General features: G+C 25.2%; 5 protein-coding genes across 11 annotated transcripts in view; 3 read left to right on the top strand and 2 right to left on the bottom strand.

The window, feature by feature from the left end:
* The window catches only part of LOC114120039 (endoribonuclease Dcr-1), a 29,908-nt gene extending 28,310 nt beyond the window's left edge, over window positions 1–1,598 (top strand). For all 5 annotated transcript variants that reach the window (XM_050204220.1, XM_050204217.1, XM_050204219.1 and 2 more), the window contains exon 21: window positions 473–1,598. In XM_050204220.1, the coding sequence (XP_050060177.1) occupies window positions 473–629 (157 nt within the window). In that variant the 3' untranslated portion in view covers window positions 630–1,598. The remainder of the gene's footprint in view (window positions 1–472) is intronic.
* Window positions 1,599–2,183: 585 nt separating this feature from the next.
* Window positions 2,184–4,538, bottom strand: LOC114120040 (UDP-N-acetylhexosamine pyrophosphorylase). The gene has a single exon (XM_027981810.2). It carries the CDS (start codon window positions 4,266–4,268, stop codon window positions 2,796–2,798), a length of 1,473 nt encoding a protein of 490 aa, XP_027837611.2. The 5' UTR covers window positions 4,269–4,538; the 3' UTR covers window positions 2,184–2,795.
* A 219-nt stretch (window positions 4,539–4,757) lies between these two features.
* LOC114119978 (transcription initiation factor TFIID subunit 7-like) lies at window positions 4,758–9,999 on the top strand. Its single transcript, XM_050204228.1, has 9 exons — window positions 4,758–4,982; window positions 5,226–5,348; window positions 6,012–6,092; window positions 7,942–8,148; window positions 8,219–8,363; window positions 8,499–8,635; window positions 9,345–9,603; window positions 9,673–9,842; window positions 9,955–9,999. The coding sequence occupies exons 1-9, from the start codon at window positions 4,920–4,922 to the stop codon at window positions 9,982–9,984; spliced, it is 1,215 nt and encodes a 404-aa protein (XP_050060185.1). The 5' UTR covers window positions 4,758–4,919; the 3' UTR covers window positions 9,985–9,999.
* Window positions 10,000–10,508: 509 nt separating this feature from the next.
* Window positions 10,509–11,532, bottom strand: LOC114120043 (mitochondrial import inner membrane translocase subunit Tim9). The gene is made up of 4 exons (XM_027981814.2): window positions 11,401–11,532; window positions 11,072–11,253; window positions 10,909–11,004; window positions 10,509–10,835 (listed from the first exon to the last, which is right to left on the bottom strand). The coding sequence occupies exons 2-4, from the start codon at window positions 11,096–11,098 to the stop codon at window positions 10,629–10,631; spliced, it is 330 nt and encodes a 109-aa protein (XP_027837615.1). The 5' UTR covers window positions 11,099–11,253; window positions 11,401–11,532; the 3' UTR covers window positions 10,509–10,628.
* Window positions 11,377–15,054, top strand: LOC114120041 (arfaptin-2). 3 transcript variants are annotated; one of them, XM_027981812.2, is made up of 7 exons: window positions 11,377–11,471; window positions 12,588–12,780; window positions 12,845–13,012; window positions 13,079–13,188; window positions 13,830–14,041; window positions 14,506–14,680; window positions 14,831–15,054. In XM_027981812.2, exons 2-7 carry the CDS (start codon window positions 12,615–12,617, stop codon window positions 14,987–14,989), a joined length of 990 nt encoding a protein of 329 aa, XP_027837613.1. In that variant the 5' UTR covers window positions 11,377–11,471; window positions 12,588–12,614; the 3' UTR covers window positions 14,990–15,054. The 3 variants fall into 3 exon arrangements, with proteins under 3 accessions (XP_027837613.1, XP_027837612.1, XP_027837614.1); XM_027981811.2 differs by having other exon boundaries at window positions 11,460–11,606; XM_027981813.2 differs by lacking the exon at window positions 11,377–11,471 and adding an exon at window positions 11,850–12,003.
* Window positions 15,055–19,433: the final 4,379 nt, after the last annotated feature.

Genomic DNA, 19,433 nt, shown 5'->3' with positions numbered 1-19,433 from the left:
ACATAATATGTGGATGAATGAAACTTCGGTCAATTCGTTAAATTTTTTCAATGGAATTTAATTTTGTTGGTATATTTTGTTTGGTAATGCATAAACAAATTTTGTCTACCCGTAGATGCAATTTTTATTTTTAGTACTAATGTAAAATAGAATGGGTAAGATTTTGTTATATTTAGTTTAATTATGTTTTAAAAAATCTATTTTTACTATCAAGTAATTATTATTATTTGGTTTAAACTTGGAAGTATTGATGTAATGGAATAATTATTATTGTTACTTACTTTTAACTTAGAGTCAAACAGTATTAAACTTAAATATATTTTAGAGATGCAAATGATGCTAAATTGTGGCATAAAAAAGATTTGTCTTTAGTAGAGGACATGAATGTAAACTAATCCATAAAATATGTGTTAAATTTCTAAAATATTGAATATTATAAGTTTCTAAATAATTTTTTTTCTATTATTTTTAGTAAACCTGAAAAACTAGCTGATGGTCGAAGAGTCAGAGTTATAGTTGAAATATTTGGCAAAGGAGAATTTAAAGGTATTGGTCGTAATTATAGAATTGCTAAATGCACAGCAGCTAAGTGTGCCTTAAAGCATTTAAAGAAAAAGATAAAGAAATAGATTAAAGTCTATATTATACAGTATTAATTGGAAACAAGTACATTAAGTGATGTCTGTCGAAGTATGAAATTTATTTTAAAATTAATTAAAATGACTATATTAAATAGTTTATTATTGTATTATTAATATTATTTAAAATACTTAAATTTTTATTCAATAAAAGTATTACATTTGTCGTATGAAAATATAAAACGTAATTATATATATATTTTTTTTTTTTGTTCTGAAAATGGTAACGCAAGTATTGATTTTACAATAATACATATTTATTTTTGTGAGCACTTTTTTAATAGGGTAAAATTTGATTACCTAACTTTGATGGTGGTTTTTAGAAGCAAATTGGACCTAAATGGTACACTTTTGTTTGGTAAAAATAGAGAATTGTTAGTAATTTGTAAAATATTTAAGAAAAACTTAAAATATAATATAAATATTAAGAACTTGTTAAAATTATTATTGAAAAATTGTTTTTATGACCTTTGTTACCTAAAATTTAGATATATATTTAGTTTTTTTTCTACAAATGTTGAAAAGCAATTTTCATTTGCAGTATTTTAGAACCATAATGAAATATACTTGGTAATTAAGACTGACAGACTTGTCGCTCAGAAACTTTATTGAATTCAAATGTAACATTTATATTATAATAACATACTCAATGACAAGATATATTCAACTAATACTATACAGTGGGGTAGGTACTTATTTTAATCTATGTTAAAATTATATAAAAAGTAAAAGTTAATATTTAAATCTATAGGTTTACATTCACTTAAATTGTCTAGTGAAAGCTGGATAATATATTATTGGTTTTGGGGCATTGAGATATAATGGCTATTTAATTGTACATTCTTAACACAAATCTAAATTGTATTAAATTTTTCAAAGGTTTTACATATTTGTTATGACAGTTATAGATTAACATTAGTTAATTGAGAAAAATGTAATAAAAGAATTAAAGAAAGACAATACCTATGCATGGTTATTATTTATTACTCAATAGATTTATAATTTTTATTTTTATTAATGAATCCATTAGTTTGTACATCAGTAAGTTTACTGAATAATCAAGAGCTTATTAGTTAATTCTAATGCATTACCTTCATTAGTGTTTAGTACTACATTTATTCTGTTGAGTAATTAAGTGGACAAAATAAATATTATAACAATGAGAAAAGAGAAAATCAAAAGTTGTATTAGATTTTTAGGTTTAGGTAGTTCATTATTCGATTAAAAAAATTGAATGTATTAATTATCATAATTGCAGTATACATAAGTTATTGAGTTATGCATTCTTAAGAATAAATGTTAAAATACCCACTACAATAATATAGAAAGTAATTTTGATGTAAAACAAGTTTTATACTAAACTTTCAAGGTTTTACATGACATATATTACGTAAAATATTTTACATAACTCTAAATTACCTAACACAAGTTTAATGAAATGATATATTTCTTCAACTTTAAAAGTTTTATTTTTTTTTTAGAGGGGTAGATGTTGGAACAATAATTTTAAAATTTAGCTGAATACAAAATCATAATGACTATTGATTTGACGAGAGCTAGTTTTCATTTTTTATCTCTCAACAATCGGTATGATTATAGTATAATGTCTTTATCCAACATTTTGCATAATGTACAATAACTGTATCTGGTTAGTCTATTGGATACAAAGGTAATCCTAATAAATTACAAGTATTATTTGTTTTATAATTTAATATTAATTGCACTTTCCGTTAGGGTTACAAAAAAATATCTTTACACTAATAACATAACAAAGCAACAATTATCTAGACTATAGATAAAATATTCATAAAGTAAAAAATTATTGAAAGTATAAAGTTATTTAAGTACATTATTATTAGTATTAACCCAATTGTTTTTAATTTTAAAATAAAAACTATAATATTTAAAAATATATTATACAATCCAACATTTTAAGTGATTAATCATACAAAAACTATTATAAAATATAAGCATTAATAGAGTTTTTAAAATTTAGACAATTTTATATAATAAACTAGTTATATATTTAAAAAATTATTTTCAACTACAAATTTGAAAAATTGAAACCTAATATTTGAAATTCATAACAAAGTAAATTTAACTGGAATTATCCATTACATAGGTAGTTCTGTTATAGAGTATAAATAAAACAAATACTTAATTAATATTAGAAGTTTTATTATTGGATATTTCTTCTGCAGATTTTAATTCTAGAACAGAATCAAAAATTTTACCATCAACCAAGTGCTTAAGATCTTCACCAGAATATGATAAAAGAGGTGAGATCTCACATTCAATGTTTTCTGTTTTAAATTTTCCTCCAGATTTTTCAACAAATTTTCTATGAAGTGAAAAAACATCCAAGCGAGCAGTTCTAGGGTTATCTTTGCCATTAGGCACATCTGCATTCTTTAAAGCACTAAATTCTTCTTCTCTTTCTACTTCCCAAACAGCAAGACGATTACAAAATTCAAAAACATCAAATATAAATTTCTCCATTTTGATACCGTTTGGTTCATCTGGTTTGCATACAGTGCCATCATCTTTCACATAAGGTATTTTTTTTTTAGCTATATGTAATTTTAATTTACTATTATATTTGTATGCAACATTGTTTAAAAATTCTGTTGTAAAAAAATGGTTACAAATATTACCAGCACTAAATGTTAAACGACCATCAGGATTTCTTTTTTCAGCTGTATTTTCAGTGATTTCACTATACTCGACAACTTGAAATTTTCCGTCAACCTCACATATAACACCTAAAGGCTCCGAGGGATATGCTTTTTCTACAACTTTTGCTCCACATTCAGCATTTTTTGTTATGCAATATCCAATAAATATTGGATCTGCTACTTTAACTAATATATTATCTACACTATGAGCATGGAGGTATTGAACACCTAGCCTTTTAATTTCATCCAATACATTACGGTCACGTAAAGCTTTATATATACCACCATTGCCATCTGGAGATTTAGAGATTTTACTTATACTTTCCATAATGATTTTTCCATCAAATGTAAATGCTGGCAACATATATTGTTCAAAAAATATAATTTTTTTTTCATCTAGGCCAAAATAATTATTTTCCTTAAAGTATTTGCGAGTAGGTTCCATAGTGTGTTCACTAGTCATTATAAACCAAGGTAAACCTTTACAGCTTCCAAAATTTTTATTTGCTAGCCTAATCAGACAACGAATACGTTCTCCTTGAATACGGAATAATGATTTATGAGATGGCAAGCCGACATCATACATACCTTTAGGGTAGTTAACTCCAAGTCTTGTACCTTGTCCTCCAGCCATTAACAAAACTCCAACTTTACCTTGGGATATCTGCTCAAGTCCCATCTGTTTATACTTAATCAAAAGTTCTTTTGGACTACGGTTCACAGCACCATAAAGTTCGGCGGGTATAGGATTCATTCTATTATCCAATTTTTGTTGATTGGTATTCATATTTTCTAAAGTTTTTTTAAACATTTCAACAACTTCAGGAATGTTCAGTTCATGGATATCTTCCAACAGAAATGCTTTTTGTTTTTCACCGAGTTTATTCCAAAATTTAATAATATGTTCTTGATCATATTTTTTAAGCAATGTAATTACAGAATCAAAGTCGGACATAATTAACAATTAGTGAAACAGTAATAAGAGAATTTTTAATAAAATGTAAAAAGAATGTATTTATAAAATTTACAGAAAAATCATTAAAAACTAAAGAAAATATACAAGTGTATTGTATCTAATGTCTTACAAATAACTAAGTACAAAAACTACAAACTACAAACTAACTGCCGAAGTGCCAAGCGCCAACTGCCAAGTGGACAGTGGCCGGAGTGGCCACTGTAGGAGACACGTTGAGCTTAGATCTTCCACTTTTCACTTTATATAATGAGATTTTATGGCGGTTAACTGATAAAAATGTAATCAAAGATACTACATCATAAGTCAAGGAGTTTAATCATTTAATAATTATAACATCACAGAATAGATACGACACGATTATAATCGTGATGATAGATAAAAATTTAAAATAGTATACTATCTAAATATAATTATTCTGTGATAATACCACACATATTCTATTATAATAATTATTTATGTTTTTTTTTTTTATCTAATTCGTAACTTTTTTGATTTTTCAGTTAAATTTATAGTATAAAAAGTTAATAAAATAATAACTAATAACTTATAAGTGTTATTATTTCAGCAGTTATATATTATAATCATTTGTTTTTTACATCGTGTATTCGTGTGTAAGAGAAACTTCTAAGGATGGAACAACAGCCAGATCAAACTATTGAGTTAGAAACTGAAGTTATTTTAAGAGTTCCATCGGTAATACATTCCGAAATCTGCATATTTATTATTAATTTGTGCACGCTATTAAATATCAGTCGGTTATTGCTTGAAATAAACGTATTTTATAGTTATTATTTTAAAACTGTTGTAGACAATTTCTTTTTACATGGAAATATTAACTAAATAATACTTTAATTCTATCAATACTAGATTATAATATAATAATTGATTTTAAGTATGATAATAATAATAAATTATTATTTATATTTTGTGTTTTAGGAAGCTGCTGCAACATTAAGAGAGCTAATAAAAAAAGATGCTAAAGAGCAACTTAGTATAAAATTAGAAAATGATATTCGTAGAGGAGAAGTTAAAATCGGCAATCATCATCTGTATGCAAAGGTTTGATTATTTACTCAATATAATAACTTATTTATTGTTAATACCTTTTTAATATTGTATGTAGAGTCTAGTTGTTTAATTATTTATATTATTACATATATTTTTTTTTTTATTGAAACTTTGTAGTTATACAATTTATTTCAACATTTACATATATATTTACAATTACATTTATATTTTACATTAAATGATAAGATATAATTAAATGGATAGACCATTCTCACGAATGAAGGATAATATTTGGTTTATAGCAATTTCAGAATTGGGATTAAGAATAGAAGGTAGAGTTAGTTGGATGTTTTGAGATTTAAAAAAATTTAAAAGGATTAGACGATTAGAGGGTTATAATGGGCAGCTGAAGATGATATGAGAGAGGTCGCAAATTATCTCTTCAGAGTGTTTAGTACAGTAAGGGGAATCGTTTAGAGAGAGTTTATAGGAATGAGAAGGAAGTAGATAATGACCAACTCGCAAGTGGCTAAATTGTATAATCGAAGTTCTGGATAAATTTAGATTAGAGAACCAAGATTGTTTTTAAAATGACGGGAACAACACTTATATATTATTTTAAAGCGAATTATTACATATTTTAATATTTACACATTAGAACTTAGAAGTTATTATTTGTGTTAAAGAATTATTTTTTTTTCTGCCCATGTATAGGTTGTTGACTTACCAACTATCATTGAAGGACAAAAAACTATTGACAACAAAACTGTATATAAAACTGCAGATATATGTCAGGTAAAAATAGTAATATTTAACTTCGTAAAGCAGATGGAAATTATAGTGTGTCTATAATTTTTTAGTATATGTCCTAGAATTAATGTCAAATATGTACTTACTGGAATGTTTTATTTAGAATAATTGATATGTTTTTTTTTATCTATTTCTATTAACCTATTAGAAATATAAAGTTGATCTGGTACTGGTTTGTTATAGCCCCGCCACTCAGGTTTGTTATCGCCCCGCCATTCATATAACAATAAATACATCGAATAAATATAAATATAAAATAGTGATATAATTAAAAATGTATATTTATTGACGATATATTGATAAAATATTTAAAAAAAAATTAATATTAAAAAATTGAATAATAATTAATATAAAAAAGTTATATAATTAAAAATGTTTATTTATTGATTTAAAAAAAAATTAATATTAAAAAAATTTATGCTTTATGTGATTCCCAAAATTCTGTTATATCTTTTAAAATTGTTTCAAACGGATCACTATTATTTAGTTTTGATGTATTTACTGTTATATGAATGGCGGGGCGATAACAAACCTGAGTGGCGGGGCTATAAAGTTTTCACCTGCCACGGCGGGGCTATAACAAACCAGTACCGTTGATCTTAAAAAGTGTCAATAATGACTAAATAAAATTATTTTTAACATTGTACAAAAACTACTATACGAAAAAATTTATCTTCTTCAACAGCTTAACGGTCTATTAAGGACCTGCGCTGCCACTAGTAAGCCTTTCCATTTTTCTCTGTCCAGAGTTCAATCTAACGTTTCATGCTCATTTATTAGTCTTATATCCTTTTCTACGGTGTCTTTCCATCTTGTTCATGGTCTTCCAAGTCGGCATTTTTTATTTATTTTTCTTATCAGAAAATTTTTTAATACATCTCTATCAGCTCTCCATACATGTCCCAGCCACTCTAGACGTTTACACCTTATATATGTGAATATATTTGGTTTTCCATTCAGGTCATACAGCTCTTCATTGTGCCTCTTTTCATAAATTCCCAAGGTTGTCGTTGTACACAGGTCCATACATATTTCTTAATATTTTCCTTTCCCATATAGCAAATTTTCTATTGTCATCTTTTGTCGTGGACCAAGTCTCACATCTGTAGGTTATTATTGGCCTAAATAGCTTGTGTATAGCGTAGTTTTTGACTTCCTAGATAGCAGTTTTGATCTCAAAAGTTTGTTTATGCTAAAGTATACTCTATTTCCATTCGATATTCTTTCTTTTATTTCTCTATGTATGATGTTACTGCTGTTTATATTAACACCTAAGTATTTGAAATTATCCACCTTTTCAAAGTTCATACATCCTACTTTCAGGTTTGACTGGTCTAAGTTTTTTCTAAATAGTTAAAACTAAAATGAAATAAATTATTAAAATAAACCCATGTTTTTGCTTCCTTCTATTAGTTTAGAAACTGAGCGAGAAACTTCTTCTCCCGTATTCCCTAAAAGAACTATGTCATCAGCATATTATACTAAAACAGTTTCTTCACCAAGAACTTCCATTGTTTGTCCTTCATAGGATTCTCTGATAACTTTTTCTAATCCCAGGTTAAATAAAGTTGGGGATAAAGCATCTCCCTGTCTCAATCCTGAATTAACCTCAAAGGCAGGTGATAATCTCTGTAAGAAACGTACTTTAACGTTAATATAGGTGATAAATGTGGAAAAATAAGTGTTGTTTGATAAATATATCATTCAGTATATCCGTAATTAATAAATATGGATTATTATTATTTAAAATGTATTATTCAATGTTCTGTTAAAATGAATTTGTTTACAATTTACTGATTATTTTTATGTTAAACTAATATAATTATTTTTTAAGATGATTATTTGCAAAGAAAACGAAGACTTTTTACTTTCTGATGAAGATGATAAAACAAAAGTTTTAAAAAAAAAAGAACCTAATAAAGTTGATAAAAAATATTTGTGGCCACATGGTATTACACCACCATTGAAAAATGTACGAAAACGAAGATTTCGTAAGACTCTTAGAAAAAAATATGTTGAAGCTCCAGAAATTGAAAAAGAGGTTTTGTTTAATTGATTAATAATTAAAAGTTGTTTTAAATACTGTTAAGTATATTATTATATTGTTTTAGGTAAAATATCTTTTAAAAAGTGATAGTGAAGCTCTTAGTGTAAAATGGGAAGTAGTATCCGAAACAGAAGTACAAAACAATAGAAAAATTAAAGAAGAACCTTTTATGCAAGGTGAAATGCATAATGATCTGAAACAAAATATTGGTATCATTAAAAGTTTTATAATATTTAATTTACATATTTGTTCTTTGAATACAATGTACTAAGTATAATCACTATTCAATATTTTATTTTTTTTGTAAACTTAATCTTACTGTTTATTTATATTTGTTTTATTAGCAGAAAGAGATATATTTGGTGAAGCTCTTAGTGATTCTGATGAAGAGGCTGGTAATATAAACATAATGGATATGGATGAAGATATGAGTCACTTAACTAATGATGATAGTCGTTTCTCTGATACTAATTCATTAATGGTACATTTTTCAATTAATATATCATTAATGCAGTAGAAAGTGCTCTATTGTATAGTAGGTTTTGGTATACTTTGTCATTGAGTAAGTCTATGTAGTGAATGTATTAAATTTGAATTTAATGATAAATCATTGGATATGAAAAACAATGGTAAATGGAGTCTGGATGTTACTAGTCAACCTCTACTTCTATGAATATTTTATAATTTATTTATGAGGAGTGTAGCTGCAAGTTCAGACAATTTAAAGAGTGACGTGGTTATACACTAAAGTAGATAAGATAAATTAATTTGTTGCTAGATTATAGTTTGTGCTACCTAGTTTTACATTAGTGAATACATAAACACGTGTCTTGTGAATTTTGCTGTTTTAGTTTGTATTAAATCTAAATTTGTTATACCTAACCATTAAACCATACAACTGTTTTTTTTTTGTAAATTTAATATTATATTGAGAGTTATTTTCCTTCTTTGAACTCAATTTTAGAAATATTAAAATTTGGAATGTATGATACTATTCTGAAATTCCTAATAGGCTACATGTGACTTGTCAATGATTGCTGATGTAAAACTATAATATAAAACTAGACATCATTAACTTAAATTTATTAAAAAATCAGTTTATCTTAAAAATACATCATTACAAGCCAATACATTATTGCTTTGCAGAGTCTAAATCACAATAATAATAATAATAATAATGACTATTATAGGAGGAAAAGCCTTCAATATCTGGAACTCAAAAACTTGTTACGGAGTTTACTAAAGAAATGTTTATTTCTGATGATAATTCCCATCATGGAATAAAAAAGGAAGATGGAATAGATTCCACATTTGATGAAAGTATGGGTTATAGAGATGATATAGGTGAGGACCTTAAGTCTGAATTAGAACTTAGTGATGATAGTAAACTTGGAGATACGCCTGTTCTATCAACATTGGTTCCATTAGAAGCCGGAAATGTGTCAGCTGGTAAGTTATTAAAAGCTGATTCCATATACATATATATTTGTAATTATCAAACTTTAATCTGTGTTTCAGATGACATTAAACATAAAATTGATCAATTACAACAAGAAATTGAAGAACTTAAAGAACGTAAAAAACAACAAGATTTGGAAATTGCAAATATTGAAAATATAAACTTAAGAGAACGTTTCATAAATTTATCTAATAATTTACTTACTGAACAACTAGAAAAAGAACAACAGGTATATTATACATATTTTTTTCTCAGAGTATTAATAGCATTGTAAAATTTAATTTTAAATTAACATTTATGATCTTTCTAAAACATGGTATATTTTTATTAATTTGTTTTAGATTCAAGAACTTCAATCATATCTTCTTTAATATAGATAGGTAGTTATAAAATAATTTTAATTTTATAAATTACAATTTTTTAATCTTTAAGATTTTTACGATTGGTTATGTTAAATGTGTTCATATTCTTATACATCAATATGTATATACATTTTTAATAAATAATTGTACATATTAAATAATATTAAAATAAATATTGACATTTTATTCATCCAGAATTAATTATTTTTTAAACAAATACTCAGGATTTCACTTTTTTGTACCTGAAATTTATTTATCAATAATCATGATATTTATAAATTGTAATTTACTAATGGATTCACTGTAAAAAGAAAGTTTTACAAAAAAAAAAAAAATTCCTTACCTCCTATATGAAATTTTTAGAATTATATTTAGTTTACAAATGTAATTACAATATTTTTTTTTTATATATATAATGTTGACACATATCAACTGGAAAAAGTAGAACATCTAATAATATCACTGATCATTTTATGTTGTATGTTACGAACATACATTTTTTTAAATTAAGTAAAAGCAGGTAAAAAACAGTATTATTATTGTTTTTATATAATTTTATATTCAATAAATTATCACAATAATATTATATTTACAGAATACAGATACTAAATTATTCATTTTAAACCTACTCATTACATTTTCAATCCTAATTTTTACTTTGTCAATTCTGGTTTAACTATTTCTTTGTTTTCTGTATCGGAATTATTTGATTCAACAACAGTATTTTCTTGTTCGGCTTGTTTTTGAGAAGATTCTTCAACAAATTTTTGCATTGATTGTTGTTGATGCTCAATAAATGCTTGCATACATTTTTGTTCAACAAACTTAGATTTCTGTACACAATTGCTTGCACACAATGCCTACAAATATTATAATAATATTAAATTATATAAATTAATCATAATAACAATTATCAATTATAGGTATACTAACCTCTTCACCCGTCAACCTGCTTTGTGATAATGTATACACACATTGTGAAAAACAATCATCTGTTATTTTGTTATAGTTTTGTAAAAATTCTTTAATCTGCAAATAAAAATAAGTATTAATCATAATATTTGAAGATGCAAACTGTAAAAGAGTAATTACACACATTTTTTAATTGAATTTCTTCGTCCATTTTAGATATATATTTTATTTTACAAAATTAATTTTTGGTTTCCCTTCAACTATTTTAATTCCAGAACATAATCCTCAAATTCTATAGGTAAGTAGTTAGTAGATAGTAGTTACTAGTTACTAGAGCCGGACGCAATGTGTCTGGCAGTCTGGTTGCTAAATTGAAAATTTGAATTATCAAGTCTGACAAAATATCTTATTATTCTTTTTTTTGATAATTTTACCGTTTTCGTTGGTAACTTTTATTTATTTGTTATCAACACTTACAATTAAATCGATAACAGCTTGTTCCTAACATCATACCTGTCAATTTGGAAAATCTGGATGGAAAATTGATTATTTTTACATTTCTAGTTTTCCATATCCATAAATAGGTAAGTGCTAAGAAATAAATTTAGTTCTTACTAATAATACCAAATCTAATTTAGGAGATTGACCCTAAATAGTCATTAAATAAAAATGCATAGCTTGATGATACTCATATCTGTATGATTTACTTAATTGAGAAGGTAATTTTGTTTGTTTATTTTTCTATTTAATAAAGTGTACGTGTTTCTATCTATATTCGTGATGTTAACACAGTTTAATTGTGACTCATTTTTTTTAAATCTTTGGTGTTATCAGTTAATACTATTCATATTTAAATTTTAATGATGTAAAAATGAATAATAAAATTAAAAAAAAAATTAAGTATTTAATTAAGTATTTTATTATGGAAATAAACAAAAATAATTAAAAGTCTTAATATTAAATAAATAACTAACTTAAAATGCATTCAAAGTTTCATATTATGAAAGTTATGTAAAATAACAAAAAAATTGTGTTCAAAATTATTCATTTTTTTGTTTTAACTTTTTGGATTCATTATATTTGTAATAAATTTATTTTATTTCAAAGTAGTTGCTGGTTGGTATTTTTTTTTCACCCAGTTAGTTTTGTTATATCAGTTTTCAGATGTAGATACATTTAAGTTTTTATAAATTTGGTAACAGAAGGTTTACACATAATATATACTTACTCTTTTTCATACACACATTTAATTTATTTTAGTAAAGATTTAAGTATTTAAACAGTGCACTGTTTATCCAGATGTATATTTATTACCCATTTTAAGTTTTAAAGCATAGTTTAGTTTAATTGCAATAAATTCTACATATATTATTAAGTAACTAACCACATTCCACAGATTTACCATGATATTCCGTATCTATAGTTAGTTCCTATCTTATACTTTATTAATTTTTTAATATTTTGTGGTATTATAGAATCATATTATTATCTAAGTACATACTAAATCATTGAGTCATAGTTCAAATTGTGATATATCTACTTTAATGTACCTATGTATCATTTTAACATATAAAATCTGAAGTTTATTAATTTTTGGTTGTAGCCCATAAAATTATAATCTCAATATTCATCTTCATTAAATAAAATACGTCTAATATAGAATTTTTCTATGATAAATAGTTATTATTATTGTTTTTTAGGTAATCGTGATTATTTAACAATAAAAAATGTCACGAATTACTATCGCTGGTGATCCTACAGTACATGAATATATAAACAGGAATGCAGAAACAGATAATATGCATCCTGCAATATTAAGATCAGAAATTGAAGCAAGACCTCTAAGACCCAGAACATATGTTCCTAATTCATTGCCTCTTACCAATACTGCTGGTAAGTTCCATATTTTTTTTTTACAATTGAAAATATATTTGTTGATTAAAATTTTTTATTTAAGCTCCTAGAGGTTATACACCAAGTCCTACTCAAAATGGTGAAATTCCACATCAAAAATTTCCTTCATCTAAAATTGATGTTATTAAAAATTGGAGCGTATCAACATATAAATGTACTAAACAATTAATCAATGAAAAACTTGGAAAATCTTCTAAAACTGTTGATATAGGTACTATTATAAAATTCTAGTATTTTTAAACTTTTATGTTAAAAATGCTTAATTGTATAATTTTAGAATTGGAGACTGAAATTGAGCAATTGAGAGAAACACAAAAAAAATATGGAAATATTTTGAAATTAGCTAAAAGCATGGCTACACAATTTCAATGTTTTATTTTAACCCAAGTAAGAATTTGTTGAAAATAGTATTACTCAATATAACTTCCTATTACTTTAAAATAAAGAATAGGTATTATAATTATGAAGAAATTATTTATAAACTATATTGATGCATTTTATATCACAATCATTTCAACTTGTTTCTTAAATTTAAAATTTCAAGATAGGCTATGTCAATAATATTGGTGCCAAAACTAGCAGGATACAATGAATTAATAAATTATCATCATAATTAAGAAGATGTCACACCGCATGTGTTATCTCTGTCTTACACACTTACGATATAGTCAATTTTCGTTCATCAGTTTTAATAATGTGCTTTTACTTTTGATATTAGAGTGAATTGACCTATTATCATACTTTAAAGTAAGAATATTACTTGTGTTCGCTCATTAGTTTTTTACGATATTTTAATTCTTAAGCAAGTTATGAGTATGAAAATATTTGAAAATGCTCATTAATCACTCAAATATCAAAACTAAAAGCATACTATTGTAATTGGTAAACAAAAATTGACTATATTGTATGTGTGTAAGACGAAGAAAACACATTTGGGTGCTAAGATAGATAGGTCATAGCTTTTTGATTTTTAAATTATTTTATTATGTTAATATTTTGATGTTTAATTTATTTTTATTTTTATAAAGCAATCACTCGGTGAAGCATTTGCTGAATTGGGCCAAAAATCACCAGAATTACAACAAGAGTTTGTGCAGAATTCAGAAACTCAGAAATGTCTGTCTAAAAATGGAGAAAGTTTATTAAATGCGCTCAATTTTTTTGTTTCATCAGTCAACACTCTGTGTAATAAAACTATTGAAGATACATTAATTACTATAAAACAGTATGAGTGTGCAAGGTAAATATAAATTGTACTAGATTGTTCTACCCTGTGTGAAAATGTTATCACTCCATCATTTTGTTATTGTTTTGCCTTCTTATATAATTGATGTATCATGTATTATAACGATCAAAAACTAATTTAATTATTCTATAATTCTTACAGAAAATACTATTAAGAATGTATATAATATAATGCAAGATGGTTATATATATTATAGAATATATTTTATTTAATAATAAAAATTAGGTGTTTGATTTATTGGTTTTATCATTTTAATAGTATTTTCCTGAAATTATTTTTAAGAATATTATATGGGATGGATGATATATGCAACAAATAGGATGGTAAGTGATAACAAATTAGGTGGCAGGATGATAAATTTTCATGTAGGTATCAGAAAATGAAAAACCAGTACTATTAAAATATATTTTTTTATATATTATTAAAAATTAACAATATGAAATATACATTTTATGTAGAATTGAATATGATGCTTATCGTTCAGATCTTGAAATGTTAGCACAAATTCCAAGAACAGATTCTAATACAGTTCGTGTCGGTGATGCTCAGCAAAATTACCAACAGCACAAAGAAGAATTTGAAAAATTACGTTCAGATGTGATTGTTAAGTTGAAATTTCTTGATGAAAATAGAGTAAGCATATAAATAAATTAAAATAATACTAGTTACTAGTTAGTACTTAGTATTTATAATAGTTCAATATTCTCATAATTGTGAAGGCACATTTTCTGTTTAAAATATTCATGTAATATATATTTATTAAACATTAATCTATTGTTTTAGGTGAAAGTGATGCATAAACAACTTTTGATGTTTCATAATGCAACATTAGCATATTTTTCAAATAATCATCAAGCACTTGAAACCACCTTAAAACAATTCAATGTGAAACCTAAATCACCTACTGCTCCTTCAGTAGCTGCATCATGGTTAGAAAAATAATTAAACTAAAATGGTGGTTCCCAAATCTCTTTGTTTTACTTTATTATAATATATTAAAAATTCAATTTAAATGTATTTATTTTACACTGTGATGATCTAATTTATTAATATTCTTTATTTTATTGTTTTAGCTTAACTTAAGTAAATTTCATCAAAAAATGAATTTATTTGTACTATTATATGAATCGAGTATAGTTATTACTTTTTTTGTATTCACTGTTTTGTTTTGTTTGCTTAGCATTTTGGCTAATTTAATTTTAGCTTTAAAATAAGTATGTGATTTATTAAATAATATATATATATATATAATTAATTATCGATTTCCATTATTTTTGTTGACTGAGTAATTAATAGATTTTGTTTTAATAATCAACACTTTTATTTATTTATTTATGAAACTCGGCATGGAATATTTTACAATTAAGTATTTAAATTTTATAACAATAACAGATACCTATATAAGATAGATTAAAATTAAATAAATACACATAAAGATTATTAAGATAGAATTAGTTCTTTTTTCTGTTTTGTTATTAGAGTCATATTTCTAGTTTATCGCATAAACATTACATTTTTGGTAGGTATACACAAATTACTAATATTACATATTTACTGATCACTATAAATTAATTTATGACTGTCTTGCATAGTTTTTCAAATATTTGTTTTCTCATATCTCTTCAAATTGATTTAATTCCCAATAGGTATGTCACTTATATTTTATTTATTAAATGTGCTCAATGTATGAACTAAGCAAGTTACCATCTAGAAAATAGAGATTTTTAGAATCTGATTTTTCATGACTATTTTGCTTGTCGGTAGTAAAAACAATTGTGTTTTATATGATTATGTCCATTAAATATCTTAAAAAATCAATCTATCATTCCTTTTTTTCTATTATCTAATAAGTCCATCTTGCTTCAACTAGTAAAACATAATCTATTGGGATTTTTAAATTGAATAGTTTATATGTTGAATCGATACAAACCGTCTAGTTAAGTAATAAATATAATAATATTAAAAACATTTTAAATAATATGTAAAATCGTGATTACTTTTGCCTCTGAAATATGCACAAATTCTACAATCAACCTAGAATGTTGTAGAAACATTTCTTATAAACTACCATCAATATCCACCTATAATCTATTGTATATTTGTAAATATTTTTGACATTTTTGATAGTTTTCTCAATACTTTTAATTCTATAATTTTGTTTCTCTAAGAAATAACAAATACATGCAAAACAAAAACCATATAATTTTTTAAAAACAATATTTGTACTATGGATACTAGATATGGCTTTAAGTGTACCTAATTACTATTTTGTACTATGGATACTAGATATGAATTTAAGTGTACCTAATTACTATTTTACCGGTTCAGCTGTATATTTTTGCTTAAAATATGAGCTTTTTATTAGCATTCATGCGATCATATCTATCAACTCAATCACTTCTAATTTTGACTGTGGAGCTAATCGATGCCGATTCAATATTTCAATAAATTTGAAAATTTAGATACGGCATGCTTATAGGTTTCATGTTTCATCCATAACTGATATTTCTAGTTAAGACTAAAGAGTCAACACAAGTCACTTTAATGTAGGCATTTGAATCTTGGACAGTTAAACTTCAAAGTTCAAAGTACTAGATAGTAGAATAGTAGATAATGAATAATGATTATTGATTATTTATTACCTATATAGGTATTTAAAATAATTTTATAATAATTAATACACAATATTACACATAGGTACTTAATATTATTATATGGATCGTGGTCGTTAACAGTACCTAGGTTAAGTAAACTTTTTTGTTCCATGAACATGAAGTTTGTTGATGAACAAATTTATAAAATAATATTTTAAACAGTTTAAACAGTCATATTTTTATTTATGACTTATGTCAAATAAAATTTAAGGTTCAACAATGTTTATCGAAAAATCACAATCAGGTTTGTATTGTCCTACATCAATTGAAAAAAAATAACTCTATGAATACATTTTTAAAAATTAAATTTTTTTGTCTAGTACCTACCTATACATATATTTTATATTATAAAATATAAATAATATTCTAAAATTAGAAGAGGTGTTCACAAATTATTAATGTAATTGGTGAGTACTTAAGTTTGAAAAACTATTTTAGCCGAGTTCGAGTAGGTACTCGCAGCTTGATTCTACTACATTTATTAAACACTTCTCTAAACAGTAAACACGAGTACTCAACTTAATCGAGTACCTACTCAACCATTCGAATGTTTTCTTGGAAAAATAGGTAAATATAAAAACTATAATAAGTATCTTTAAAAATAATGTTTCAGATGAGAATATTAATAAAAGATTTAAGGAAGGTTCTTGGTTTGAATTTACAAAATTAAATCGAAAATTATTTAATTTGTTTTTATACTTACCTATTATAATATAAATAATAGAACTGCAATTTCTTTGTACGCTGGTAAATTTTCAAATACTCAGCGATTTCAAGCATCCTGGTAATTTCAAATACTTAATTTGAATATTATTATGGTATAATTTTTTATTTTGTTGACAATTTTTAGTACTCTGGGCAATTCCAATAGGACTAGGAATCGTCTCGTTTTCAAAAAAACAATATTCAACTTCACAAATCAAATTAAAAGCTTAACTGTAGTGACTTGATTCTTGTTGTGCCAAAGCTTTGTCTACATAATATTAGTTCATCAAACTCCGTCAACAGACTGAATAAACTGCTTATATCTGTTAAGGTAAGATGTATGACATGTGCATTGATCTCAAAAGTAATTAGTACGTACTATGTATAGTAGATACATCAAATACCTAGTATAAGATTACCCGCTTGGATTTATAAGTGATAAAAAAAATAGTAAAATGTTTTTTACATTGATTTGCATTTGGTTTATTCAAAAAAAAATACGAAACCTAAGCTTTTAAGAGTTCTAAAATCTAAATAATACTATTATAAGCCATTTAAATGCATTGTATAATAATGTGGTTCTTAAAATTTTCAAAATGTTAAAATTAATTCGATTCATAAAAACACGCAATGCATTCTGTCAAAATACTTAAATACTAAACAAATATTCATTTTACTGCAGGTATCTTGTTTAATTATATATTGTATAGAGTGGTAGTTGGTGTGTATAATATAATGAACAGATTTGAATGTAATATTTTAAGTTTATGTAATACATTTACATTAATAACGCCTGTATAGGAAATAACAGGTGGAAATCGGGGGGGGGGGGGGCTTGCGGGGACTACGCCCCGCAAAAGTTTAAGGTACAGCTGCTCTAGTACAGTAGTGCCATATAGATATAATGAGCATATATTACTTAGCCCCCCAGAAATTTCATCAAATTTCCGCTTATGGGAAATGATGAATTTTAGTTGTTTGTCATCATAATTTTTTCAAGGGATTATCGTGAGCACCCGCGTAAGATGTATTTTCACTACGGGTATTACGATATGTAGACCACGACGAAGGAGTAGGTACATTAATAATTCAAGTTTTTATTTAATTGACTTAATCACTATATCCTTTTTATTTTTAATTTTTAATTTCATTAATTTCATCTACGTTTTATAATTGTCATTGTTTTAAATATTTTTGTTTCAAACAATGAATATTGATTACACATTTTTAGAATGAAGCCTAGGTGTATACATTTTAAAATTTTTAAGCAGGAATTTATTATTTAAAATCCTCAGCTCAACTTATAGTAACATAATTACATATACCAGGCTACCAGGGTAATACGTAAAGTATATTATTATAATTTATATAAGTAGATAGTAAATCGTGGATTTGTATGCATTTGAATTGGTAGGTCGATTGCAGTTGCAGTATTCTAAGTTAGAATTAACAGTGTGATTGAAAATACGAATTATTTTAGAGCAAATTTTTAAACTTTAAGGTCATATATTTGATAATTTTATGACATATGGTACTAATTCGTAACTTAAGAAAAAACTTAACGTAGGTATATTTTTGAGTAAATACAAACAAAGATTTTGAAAAATACTGTTATAATGCTGTAGAAGCAAAATAGATAAATTGTCTATACCTATCTAGTATTCTAGTATCTACCCAATCGTCATTTTATACCAAACATTTTATTTTACATTTTACTTTATTTTTTTATTAGTGTTTTATTTATAAAACATAAAAATGTGTAATGAAGTATTACAATAAGTAATGCGGTTATACATTATGACTAGGATACACATTAAAAATCCGGTGACACTTATTGTACGCAAATTTGACTAGGATTGATTATAACTTATAATTTAGAGTAATTGAAATTTAAGGATGATTTAAGTCTTTAAATCATTTTGTCTTTAGCCTGCTAGATGGATTACTAGGTTAGGTGACAGATTCAATAACAGATATTAATGGTCTGCAGTGGATTTAAGCGATTTGTCAATCGAGAGCATAATCGT

The sequence above is a fragment of the Aphis gossypii genome, chromosome 3 (genome assembly GCF_020184175.1).
Source record: "Aphis gossypii isolate Hap1 chromosome 3, ASM2018417v2, whole genome shotgun sequence".
In the NCBI taxonomy this organism is placed as follows: Eukaryota; Metazoa; Arthropoda; class Insecta; order Hemiptera; family Aphididae; genus Aphis; species Aphis gossypii.
The sequence above is the reverse complement of the archived record's forward strand: the minus strand, read 5'-3'. Positions and strand labels throughout refer to the sequence as shown.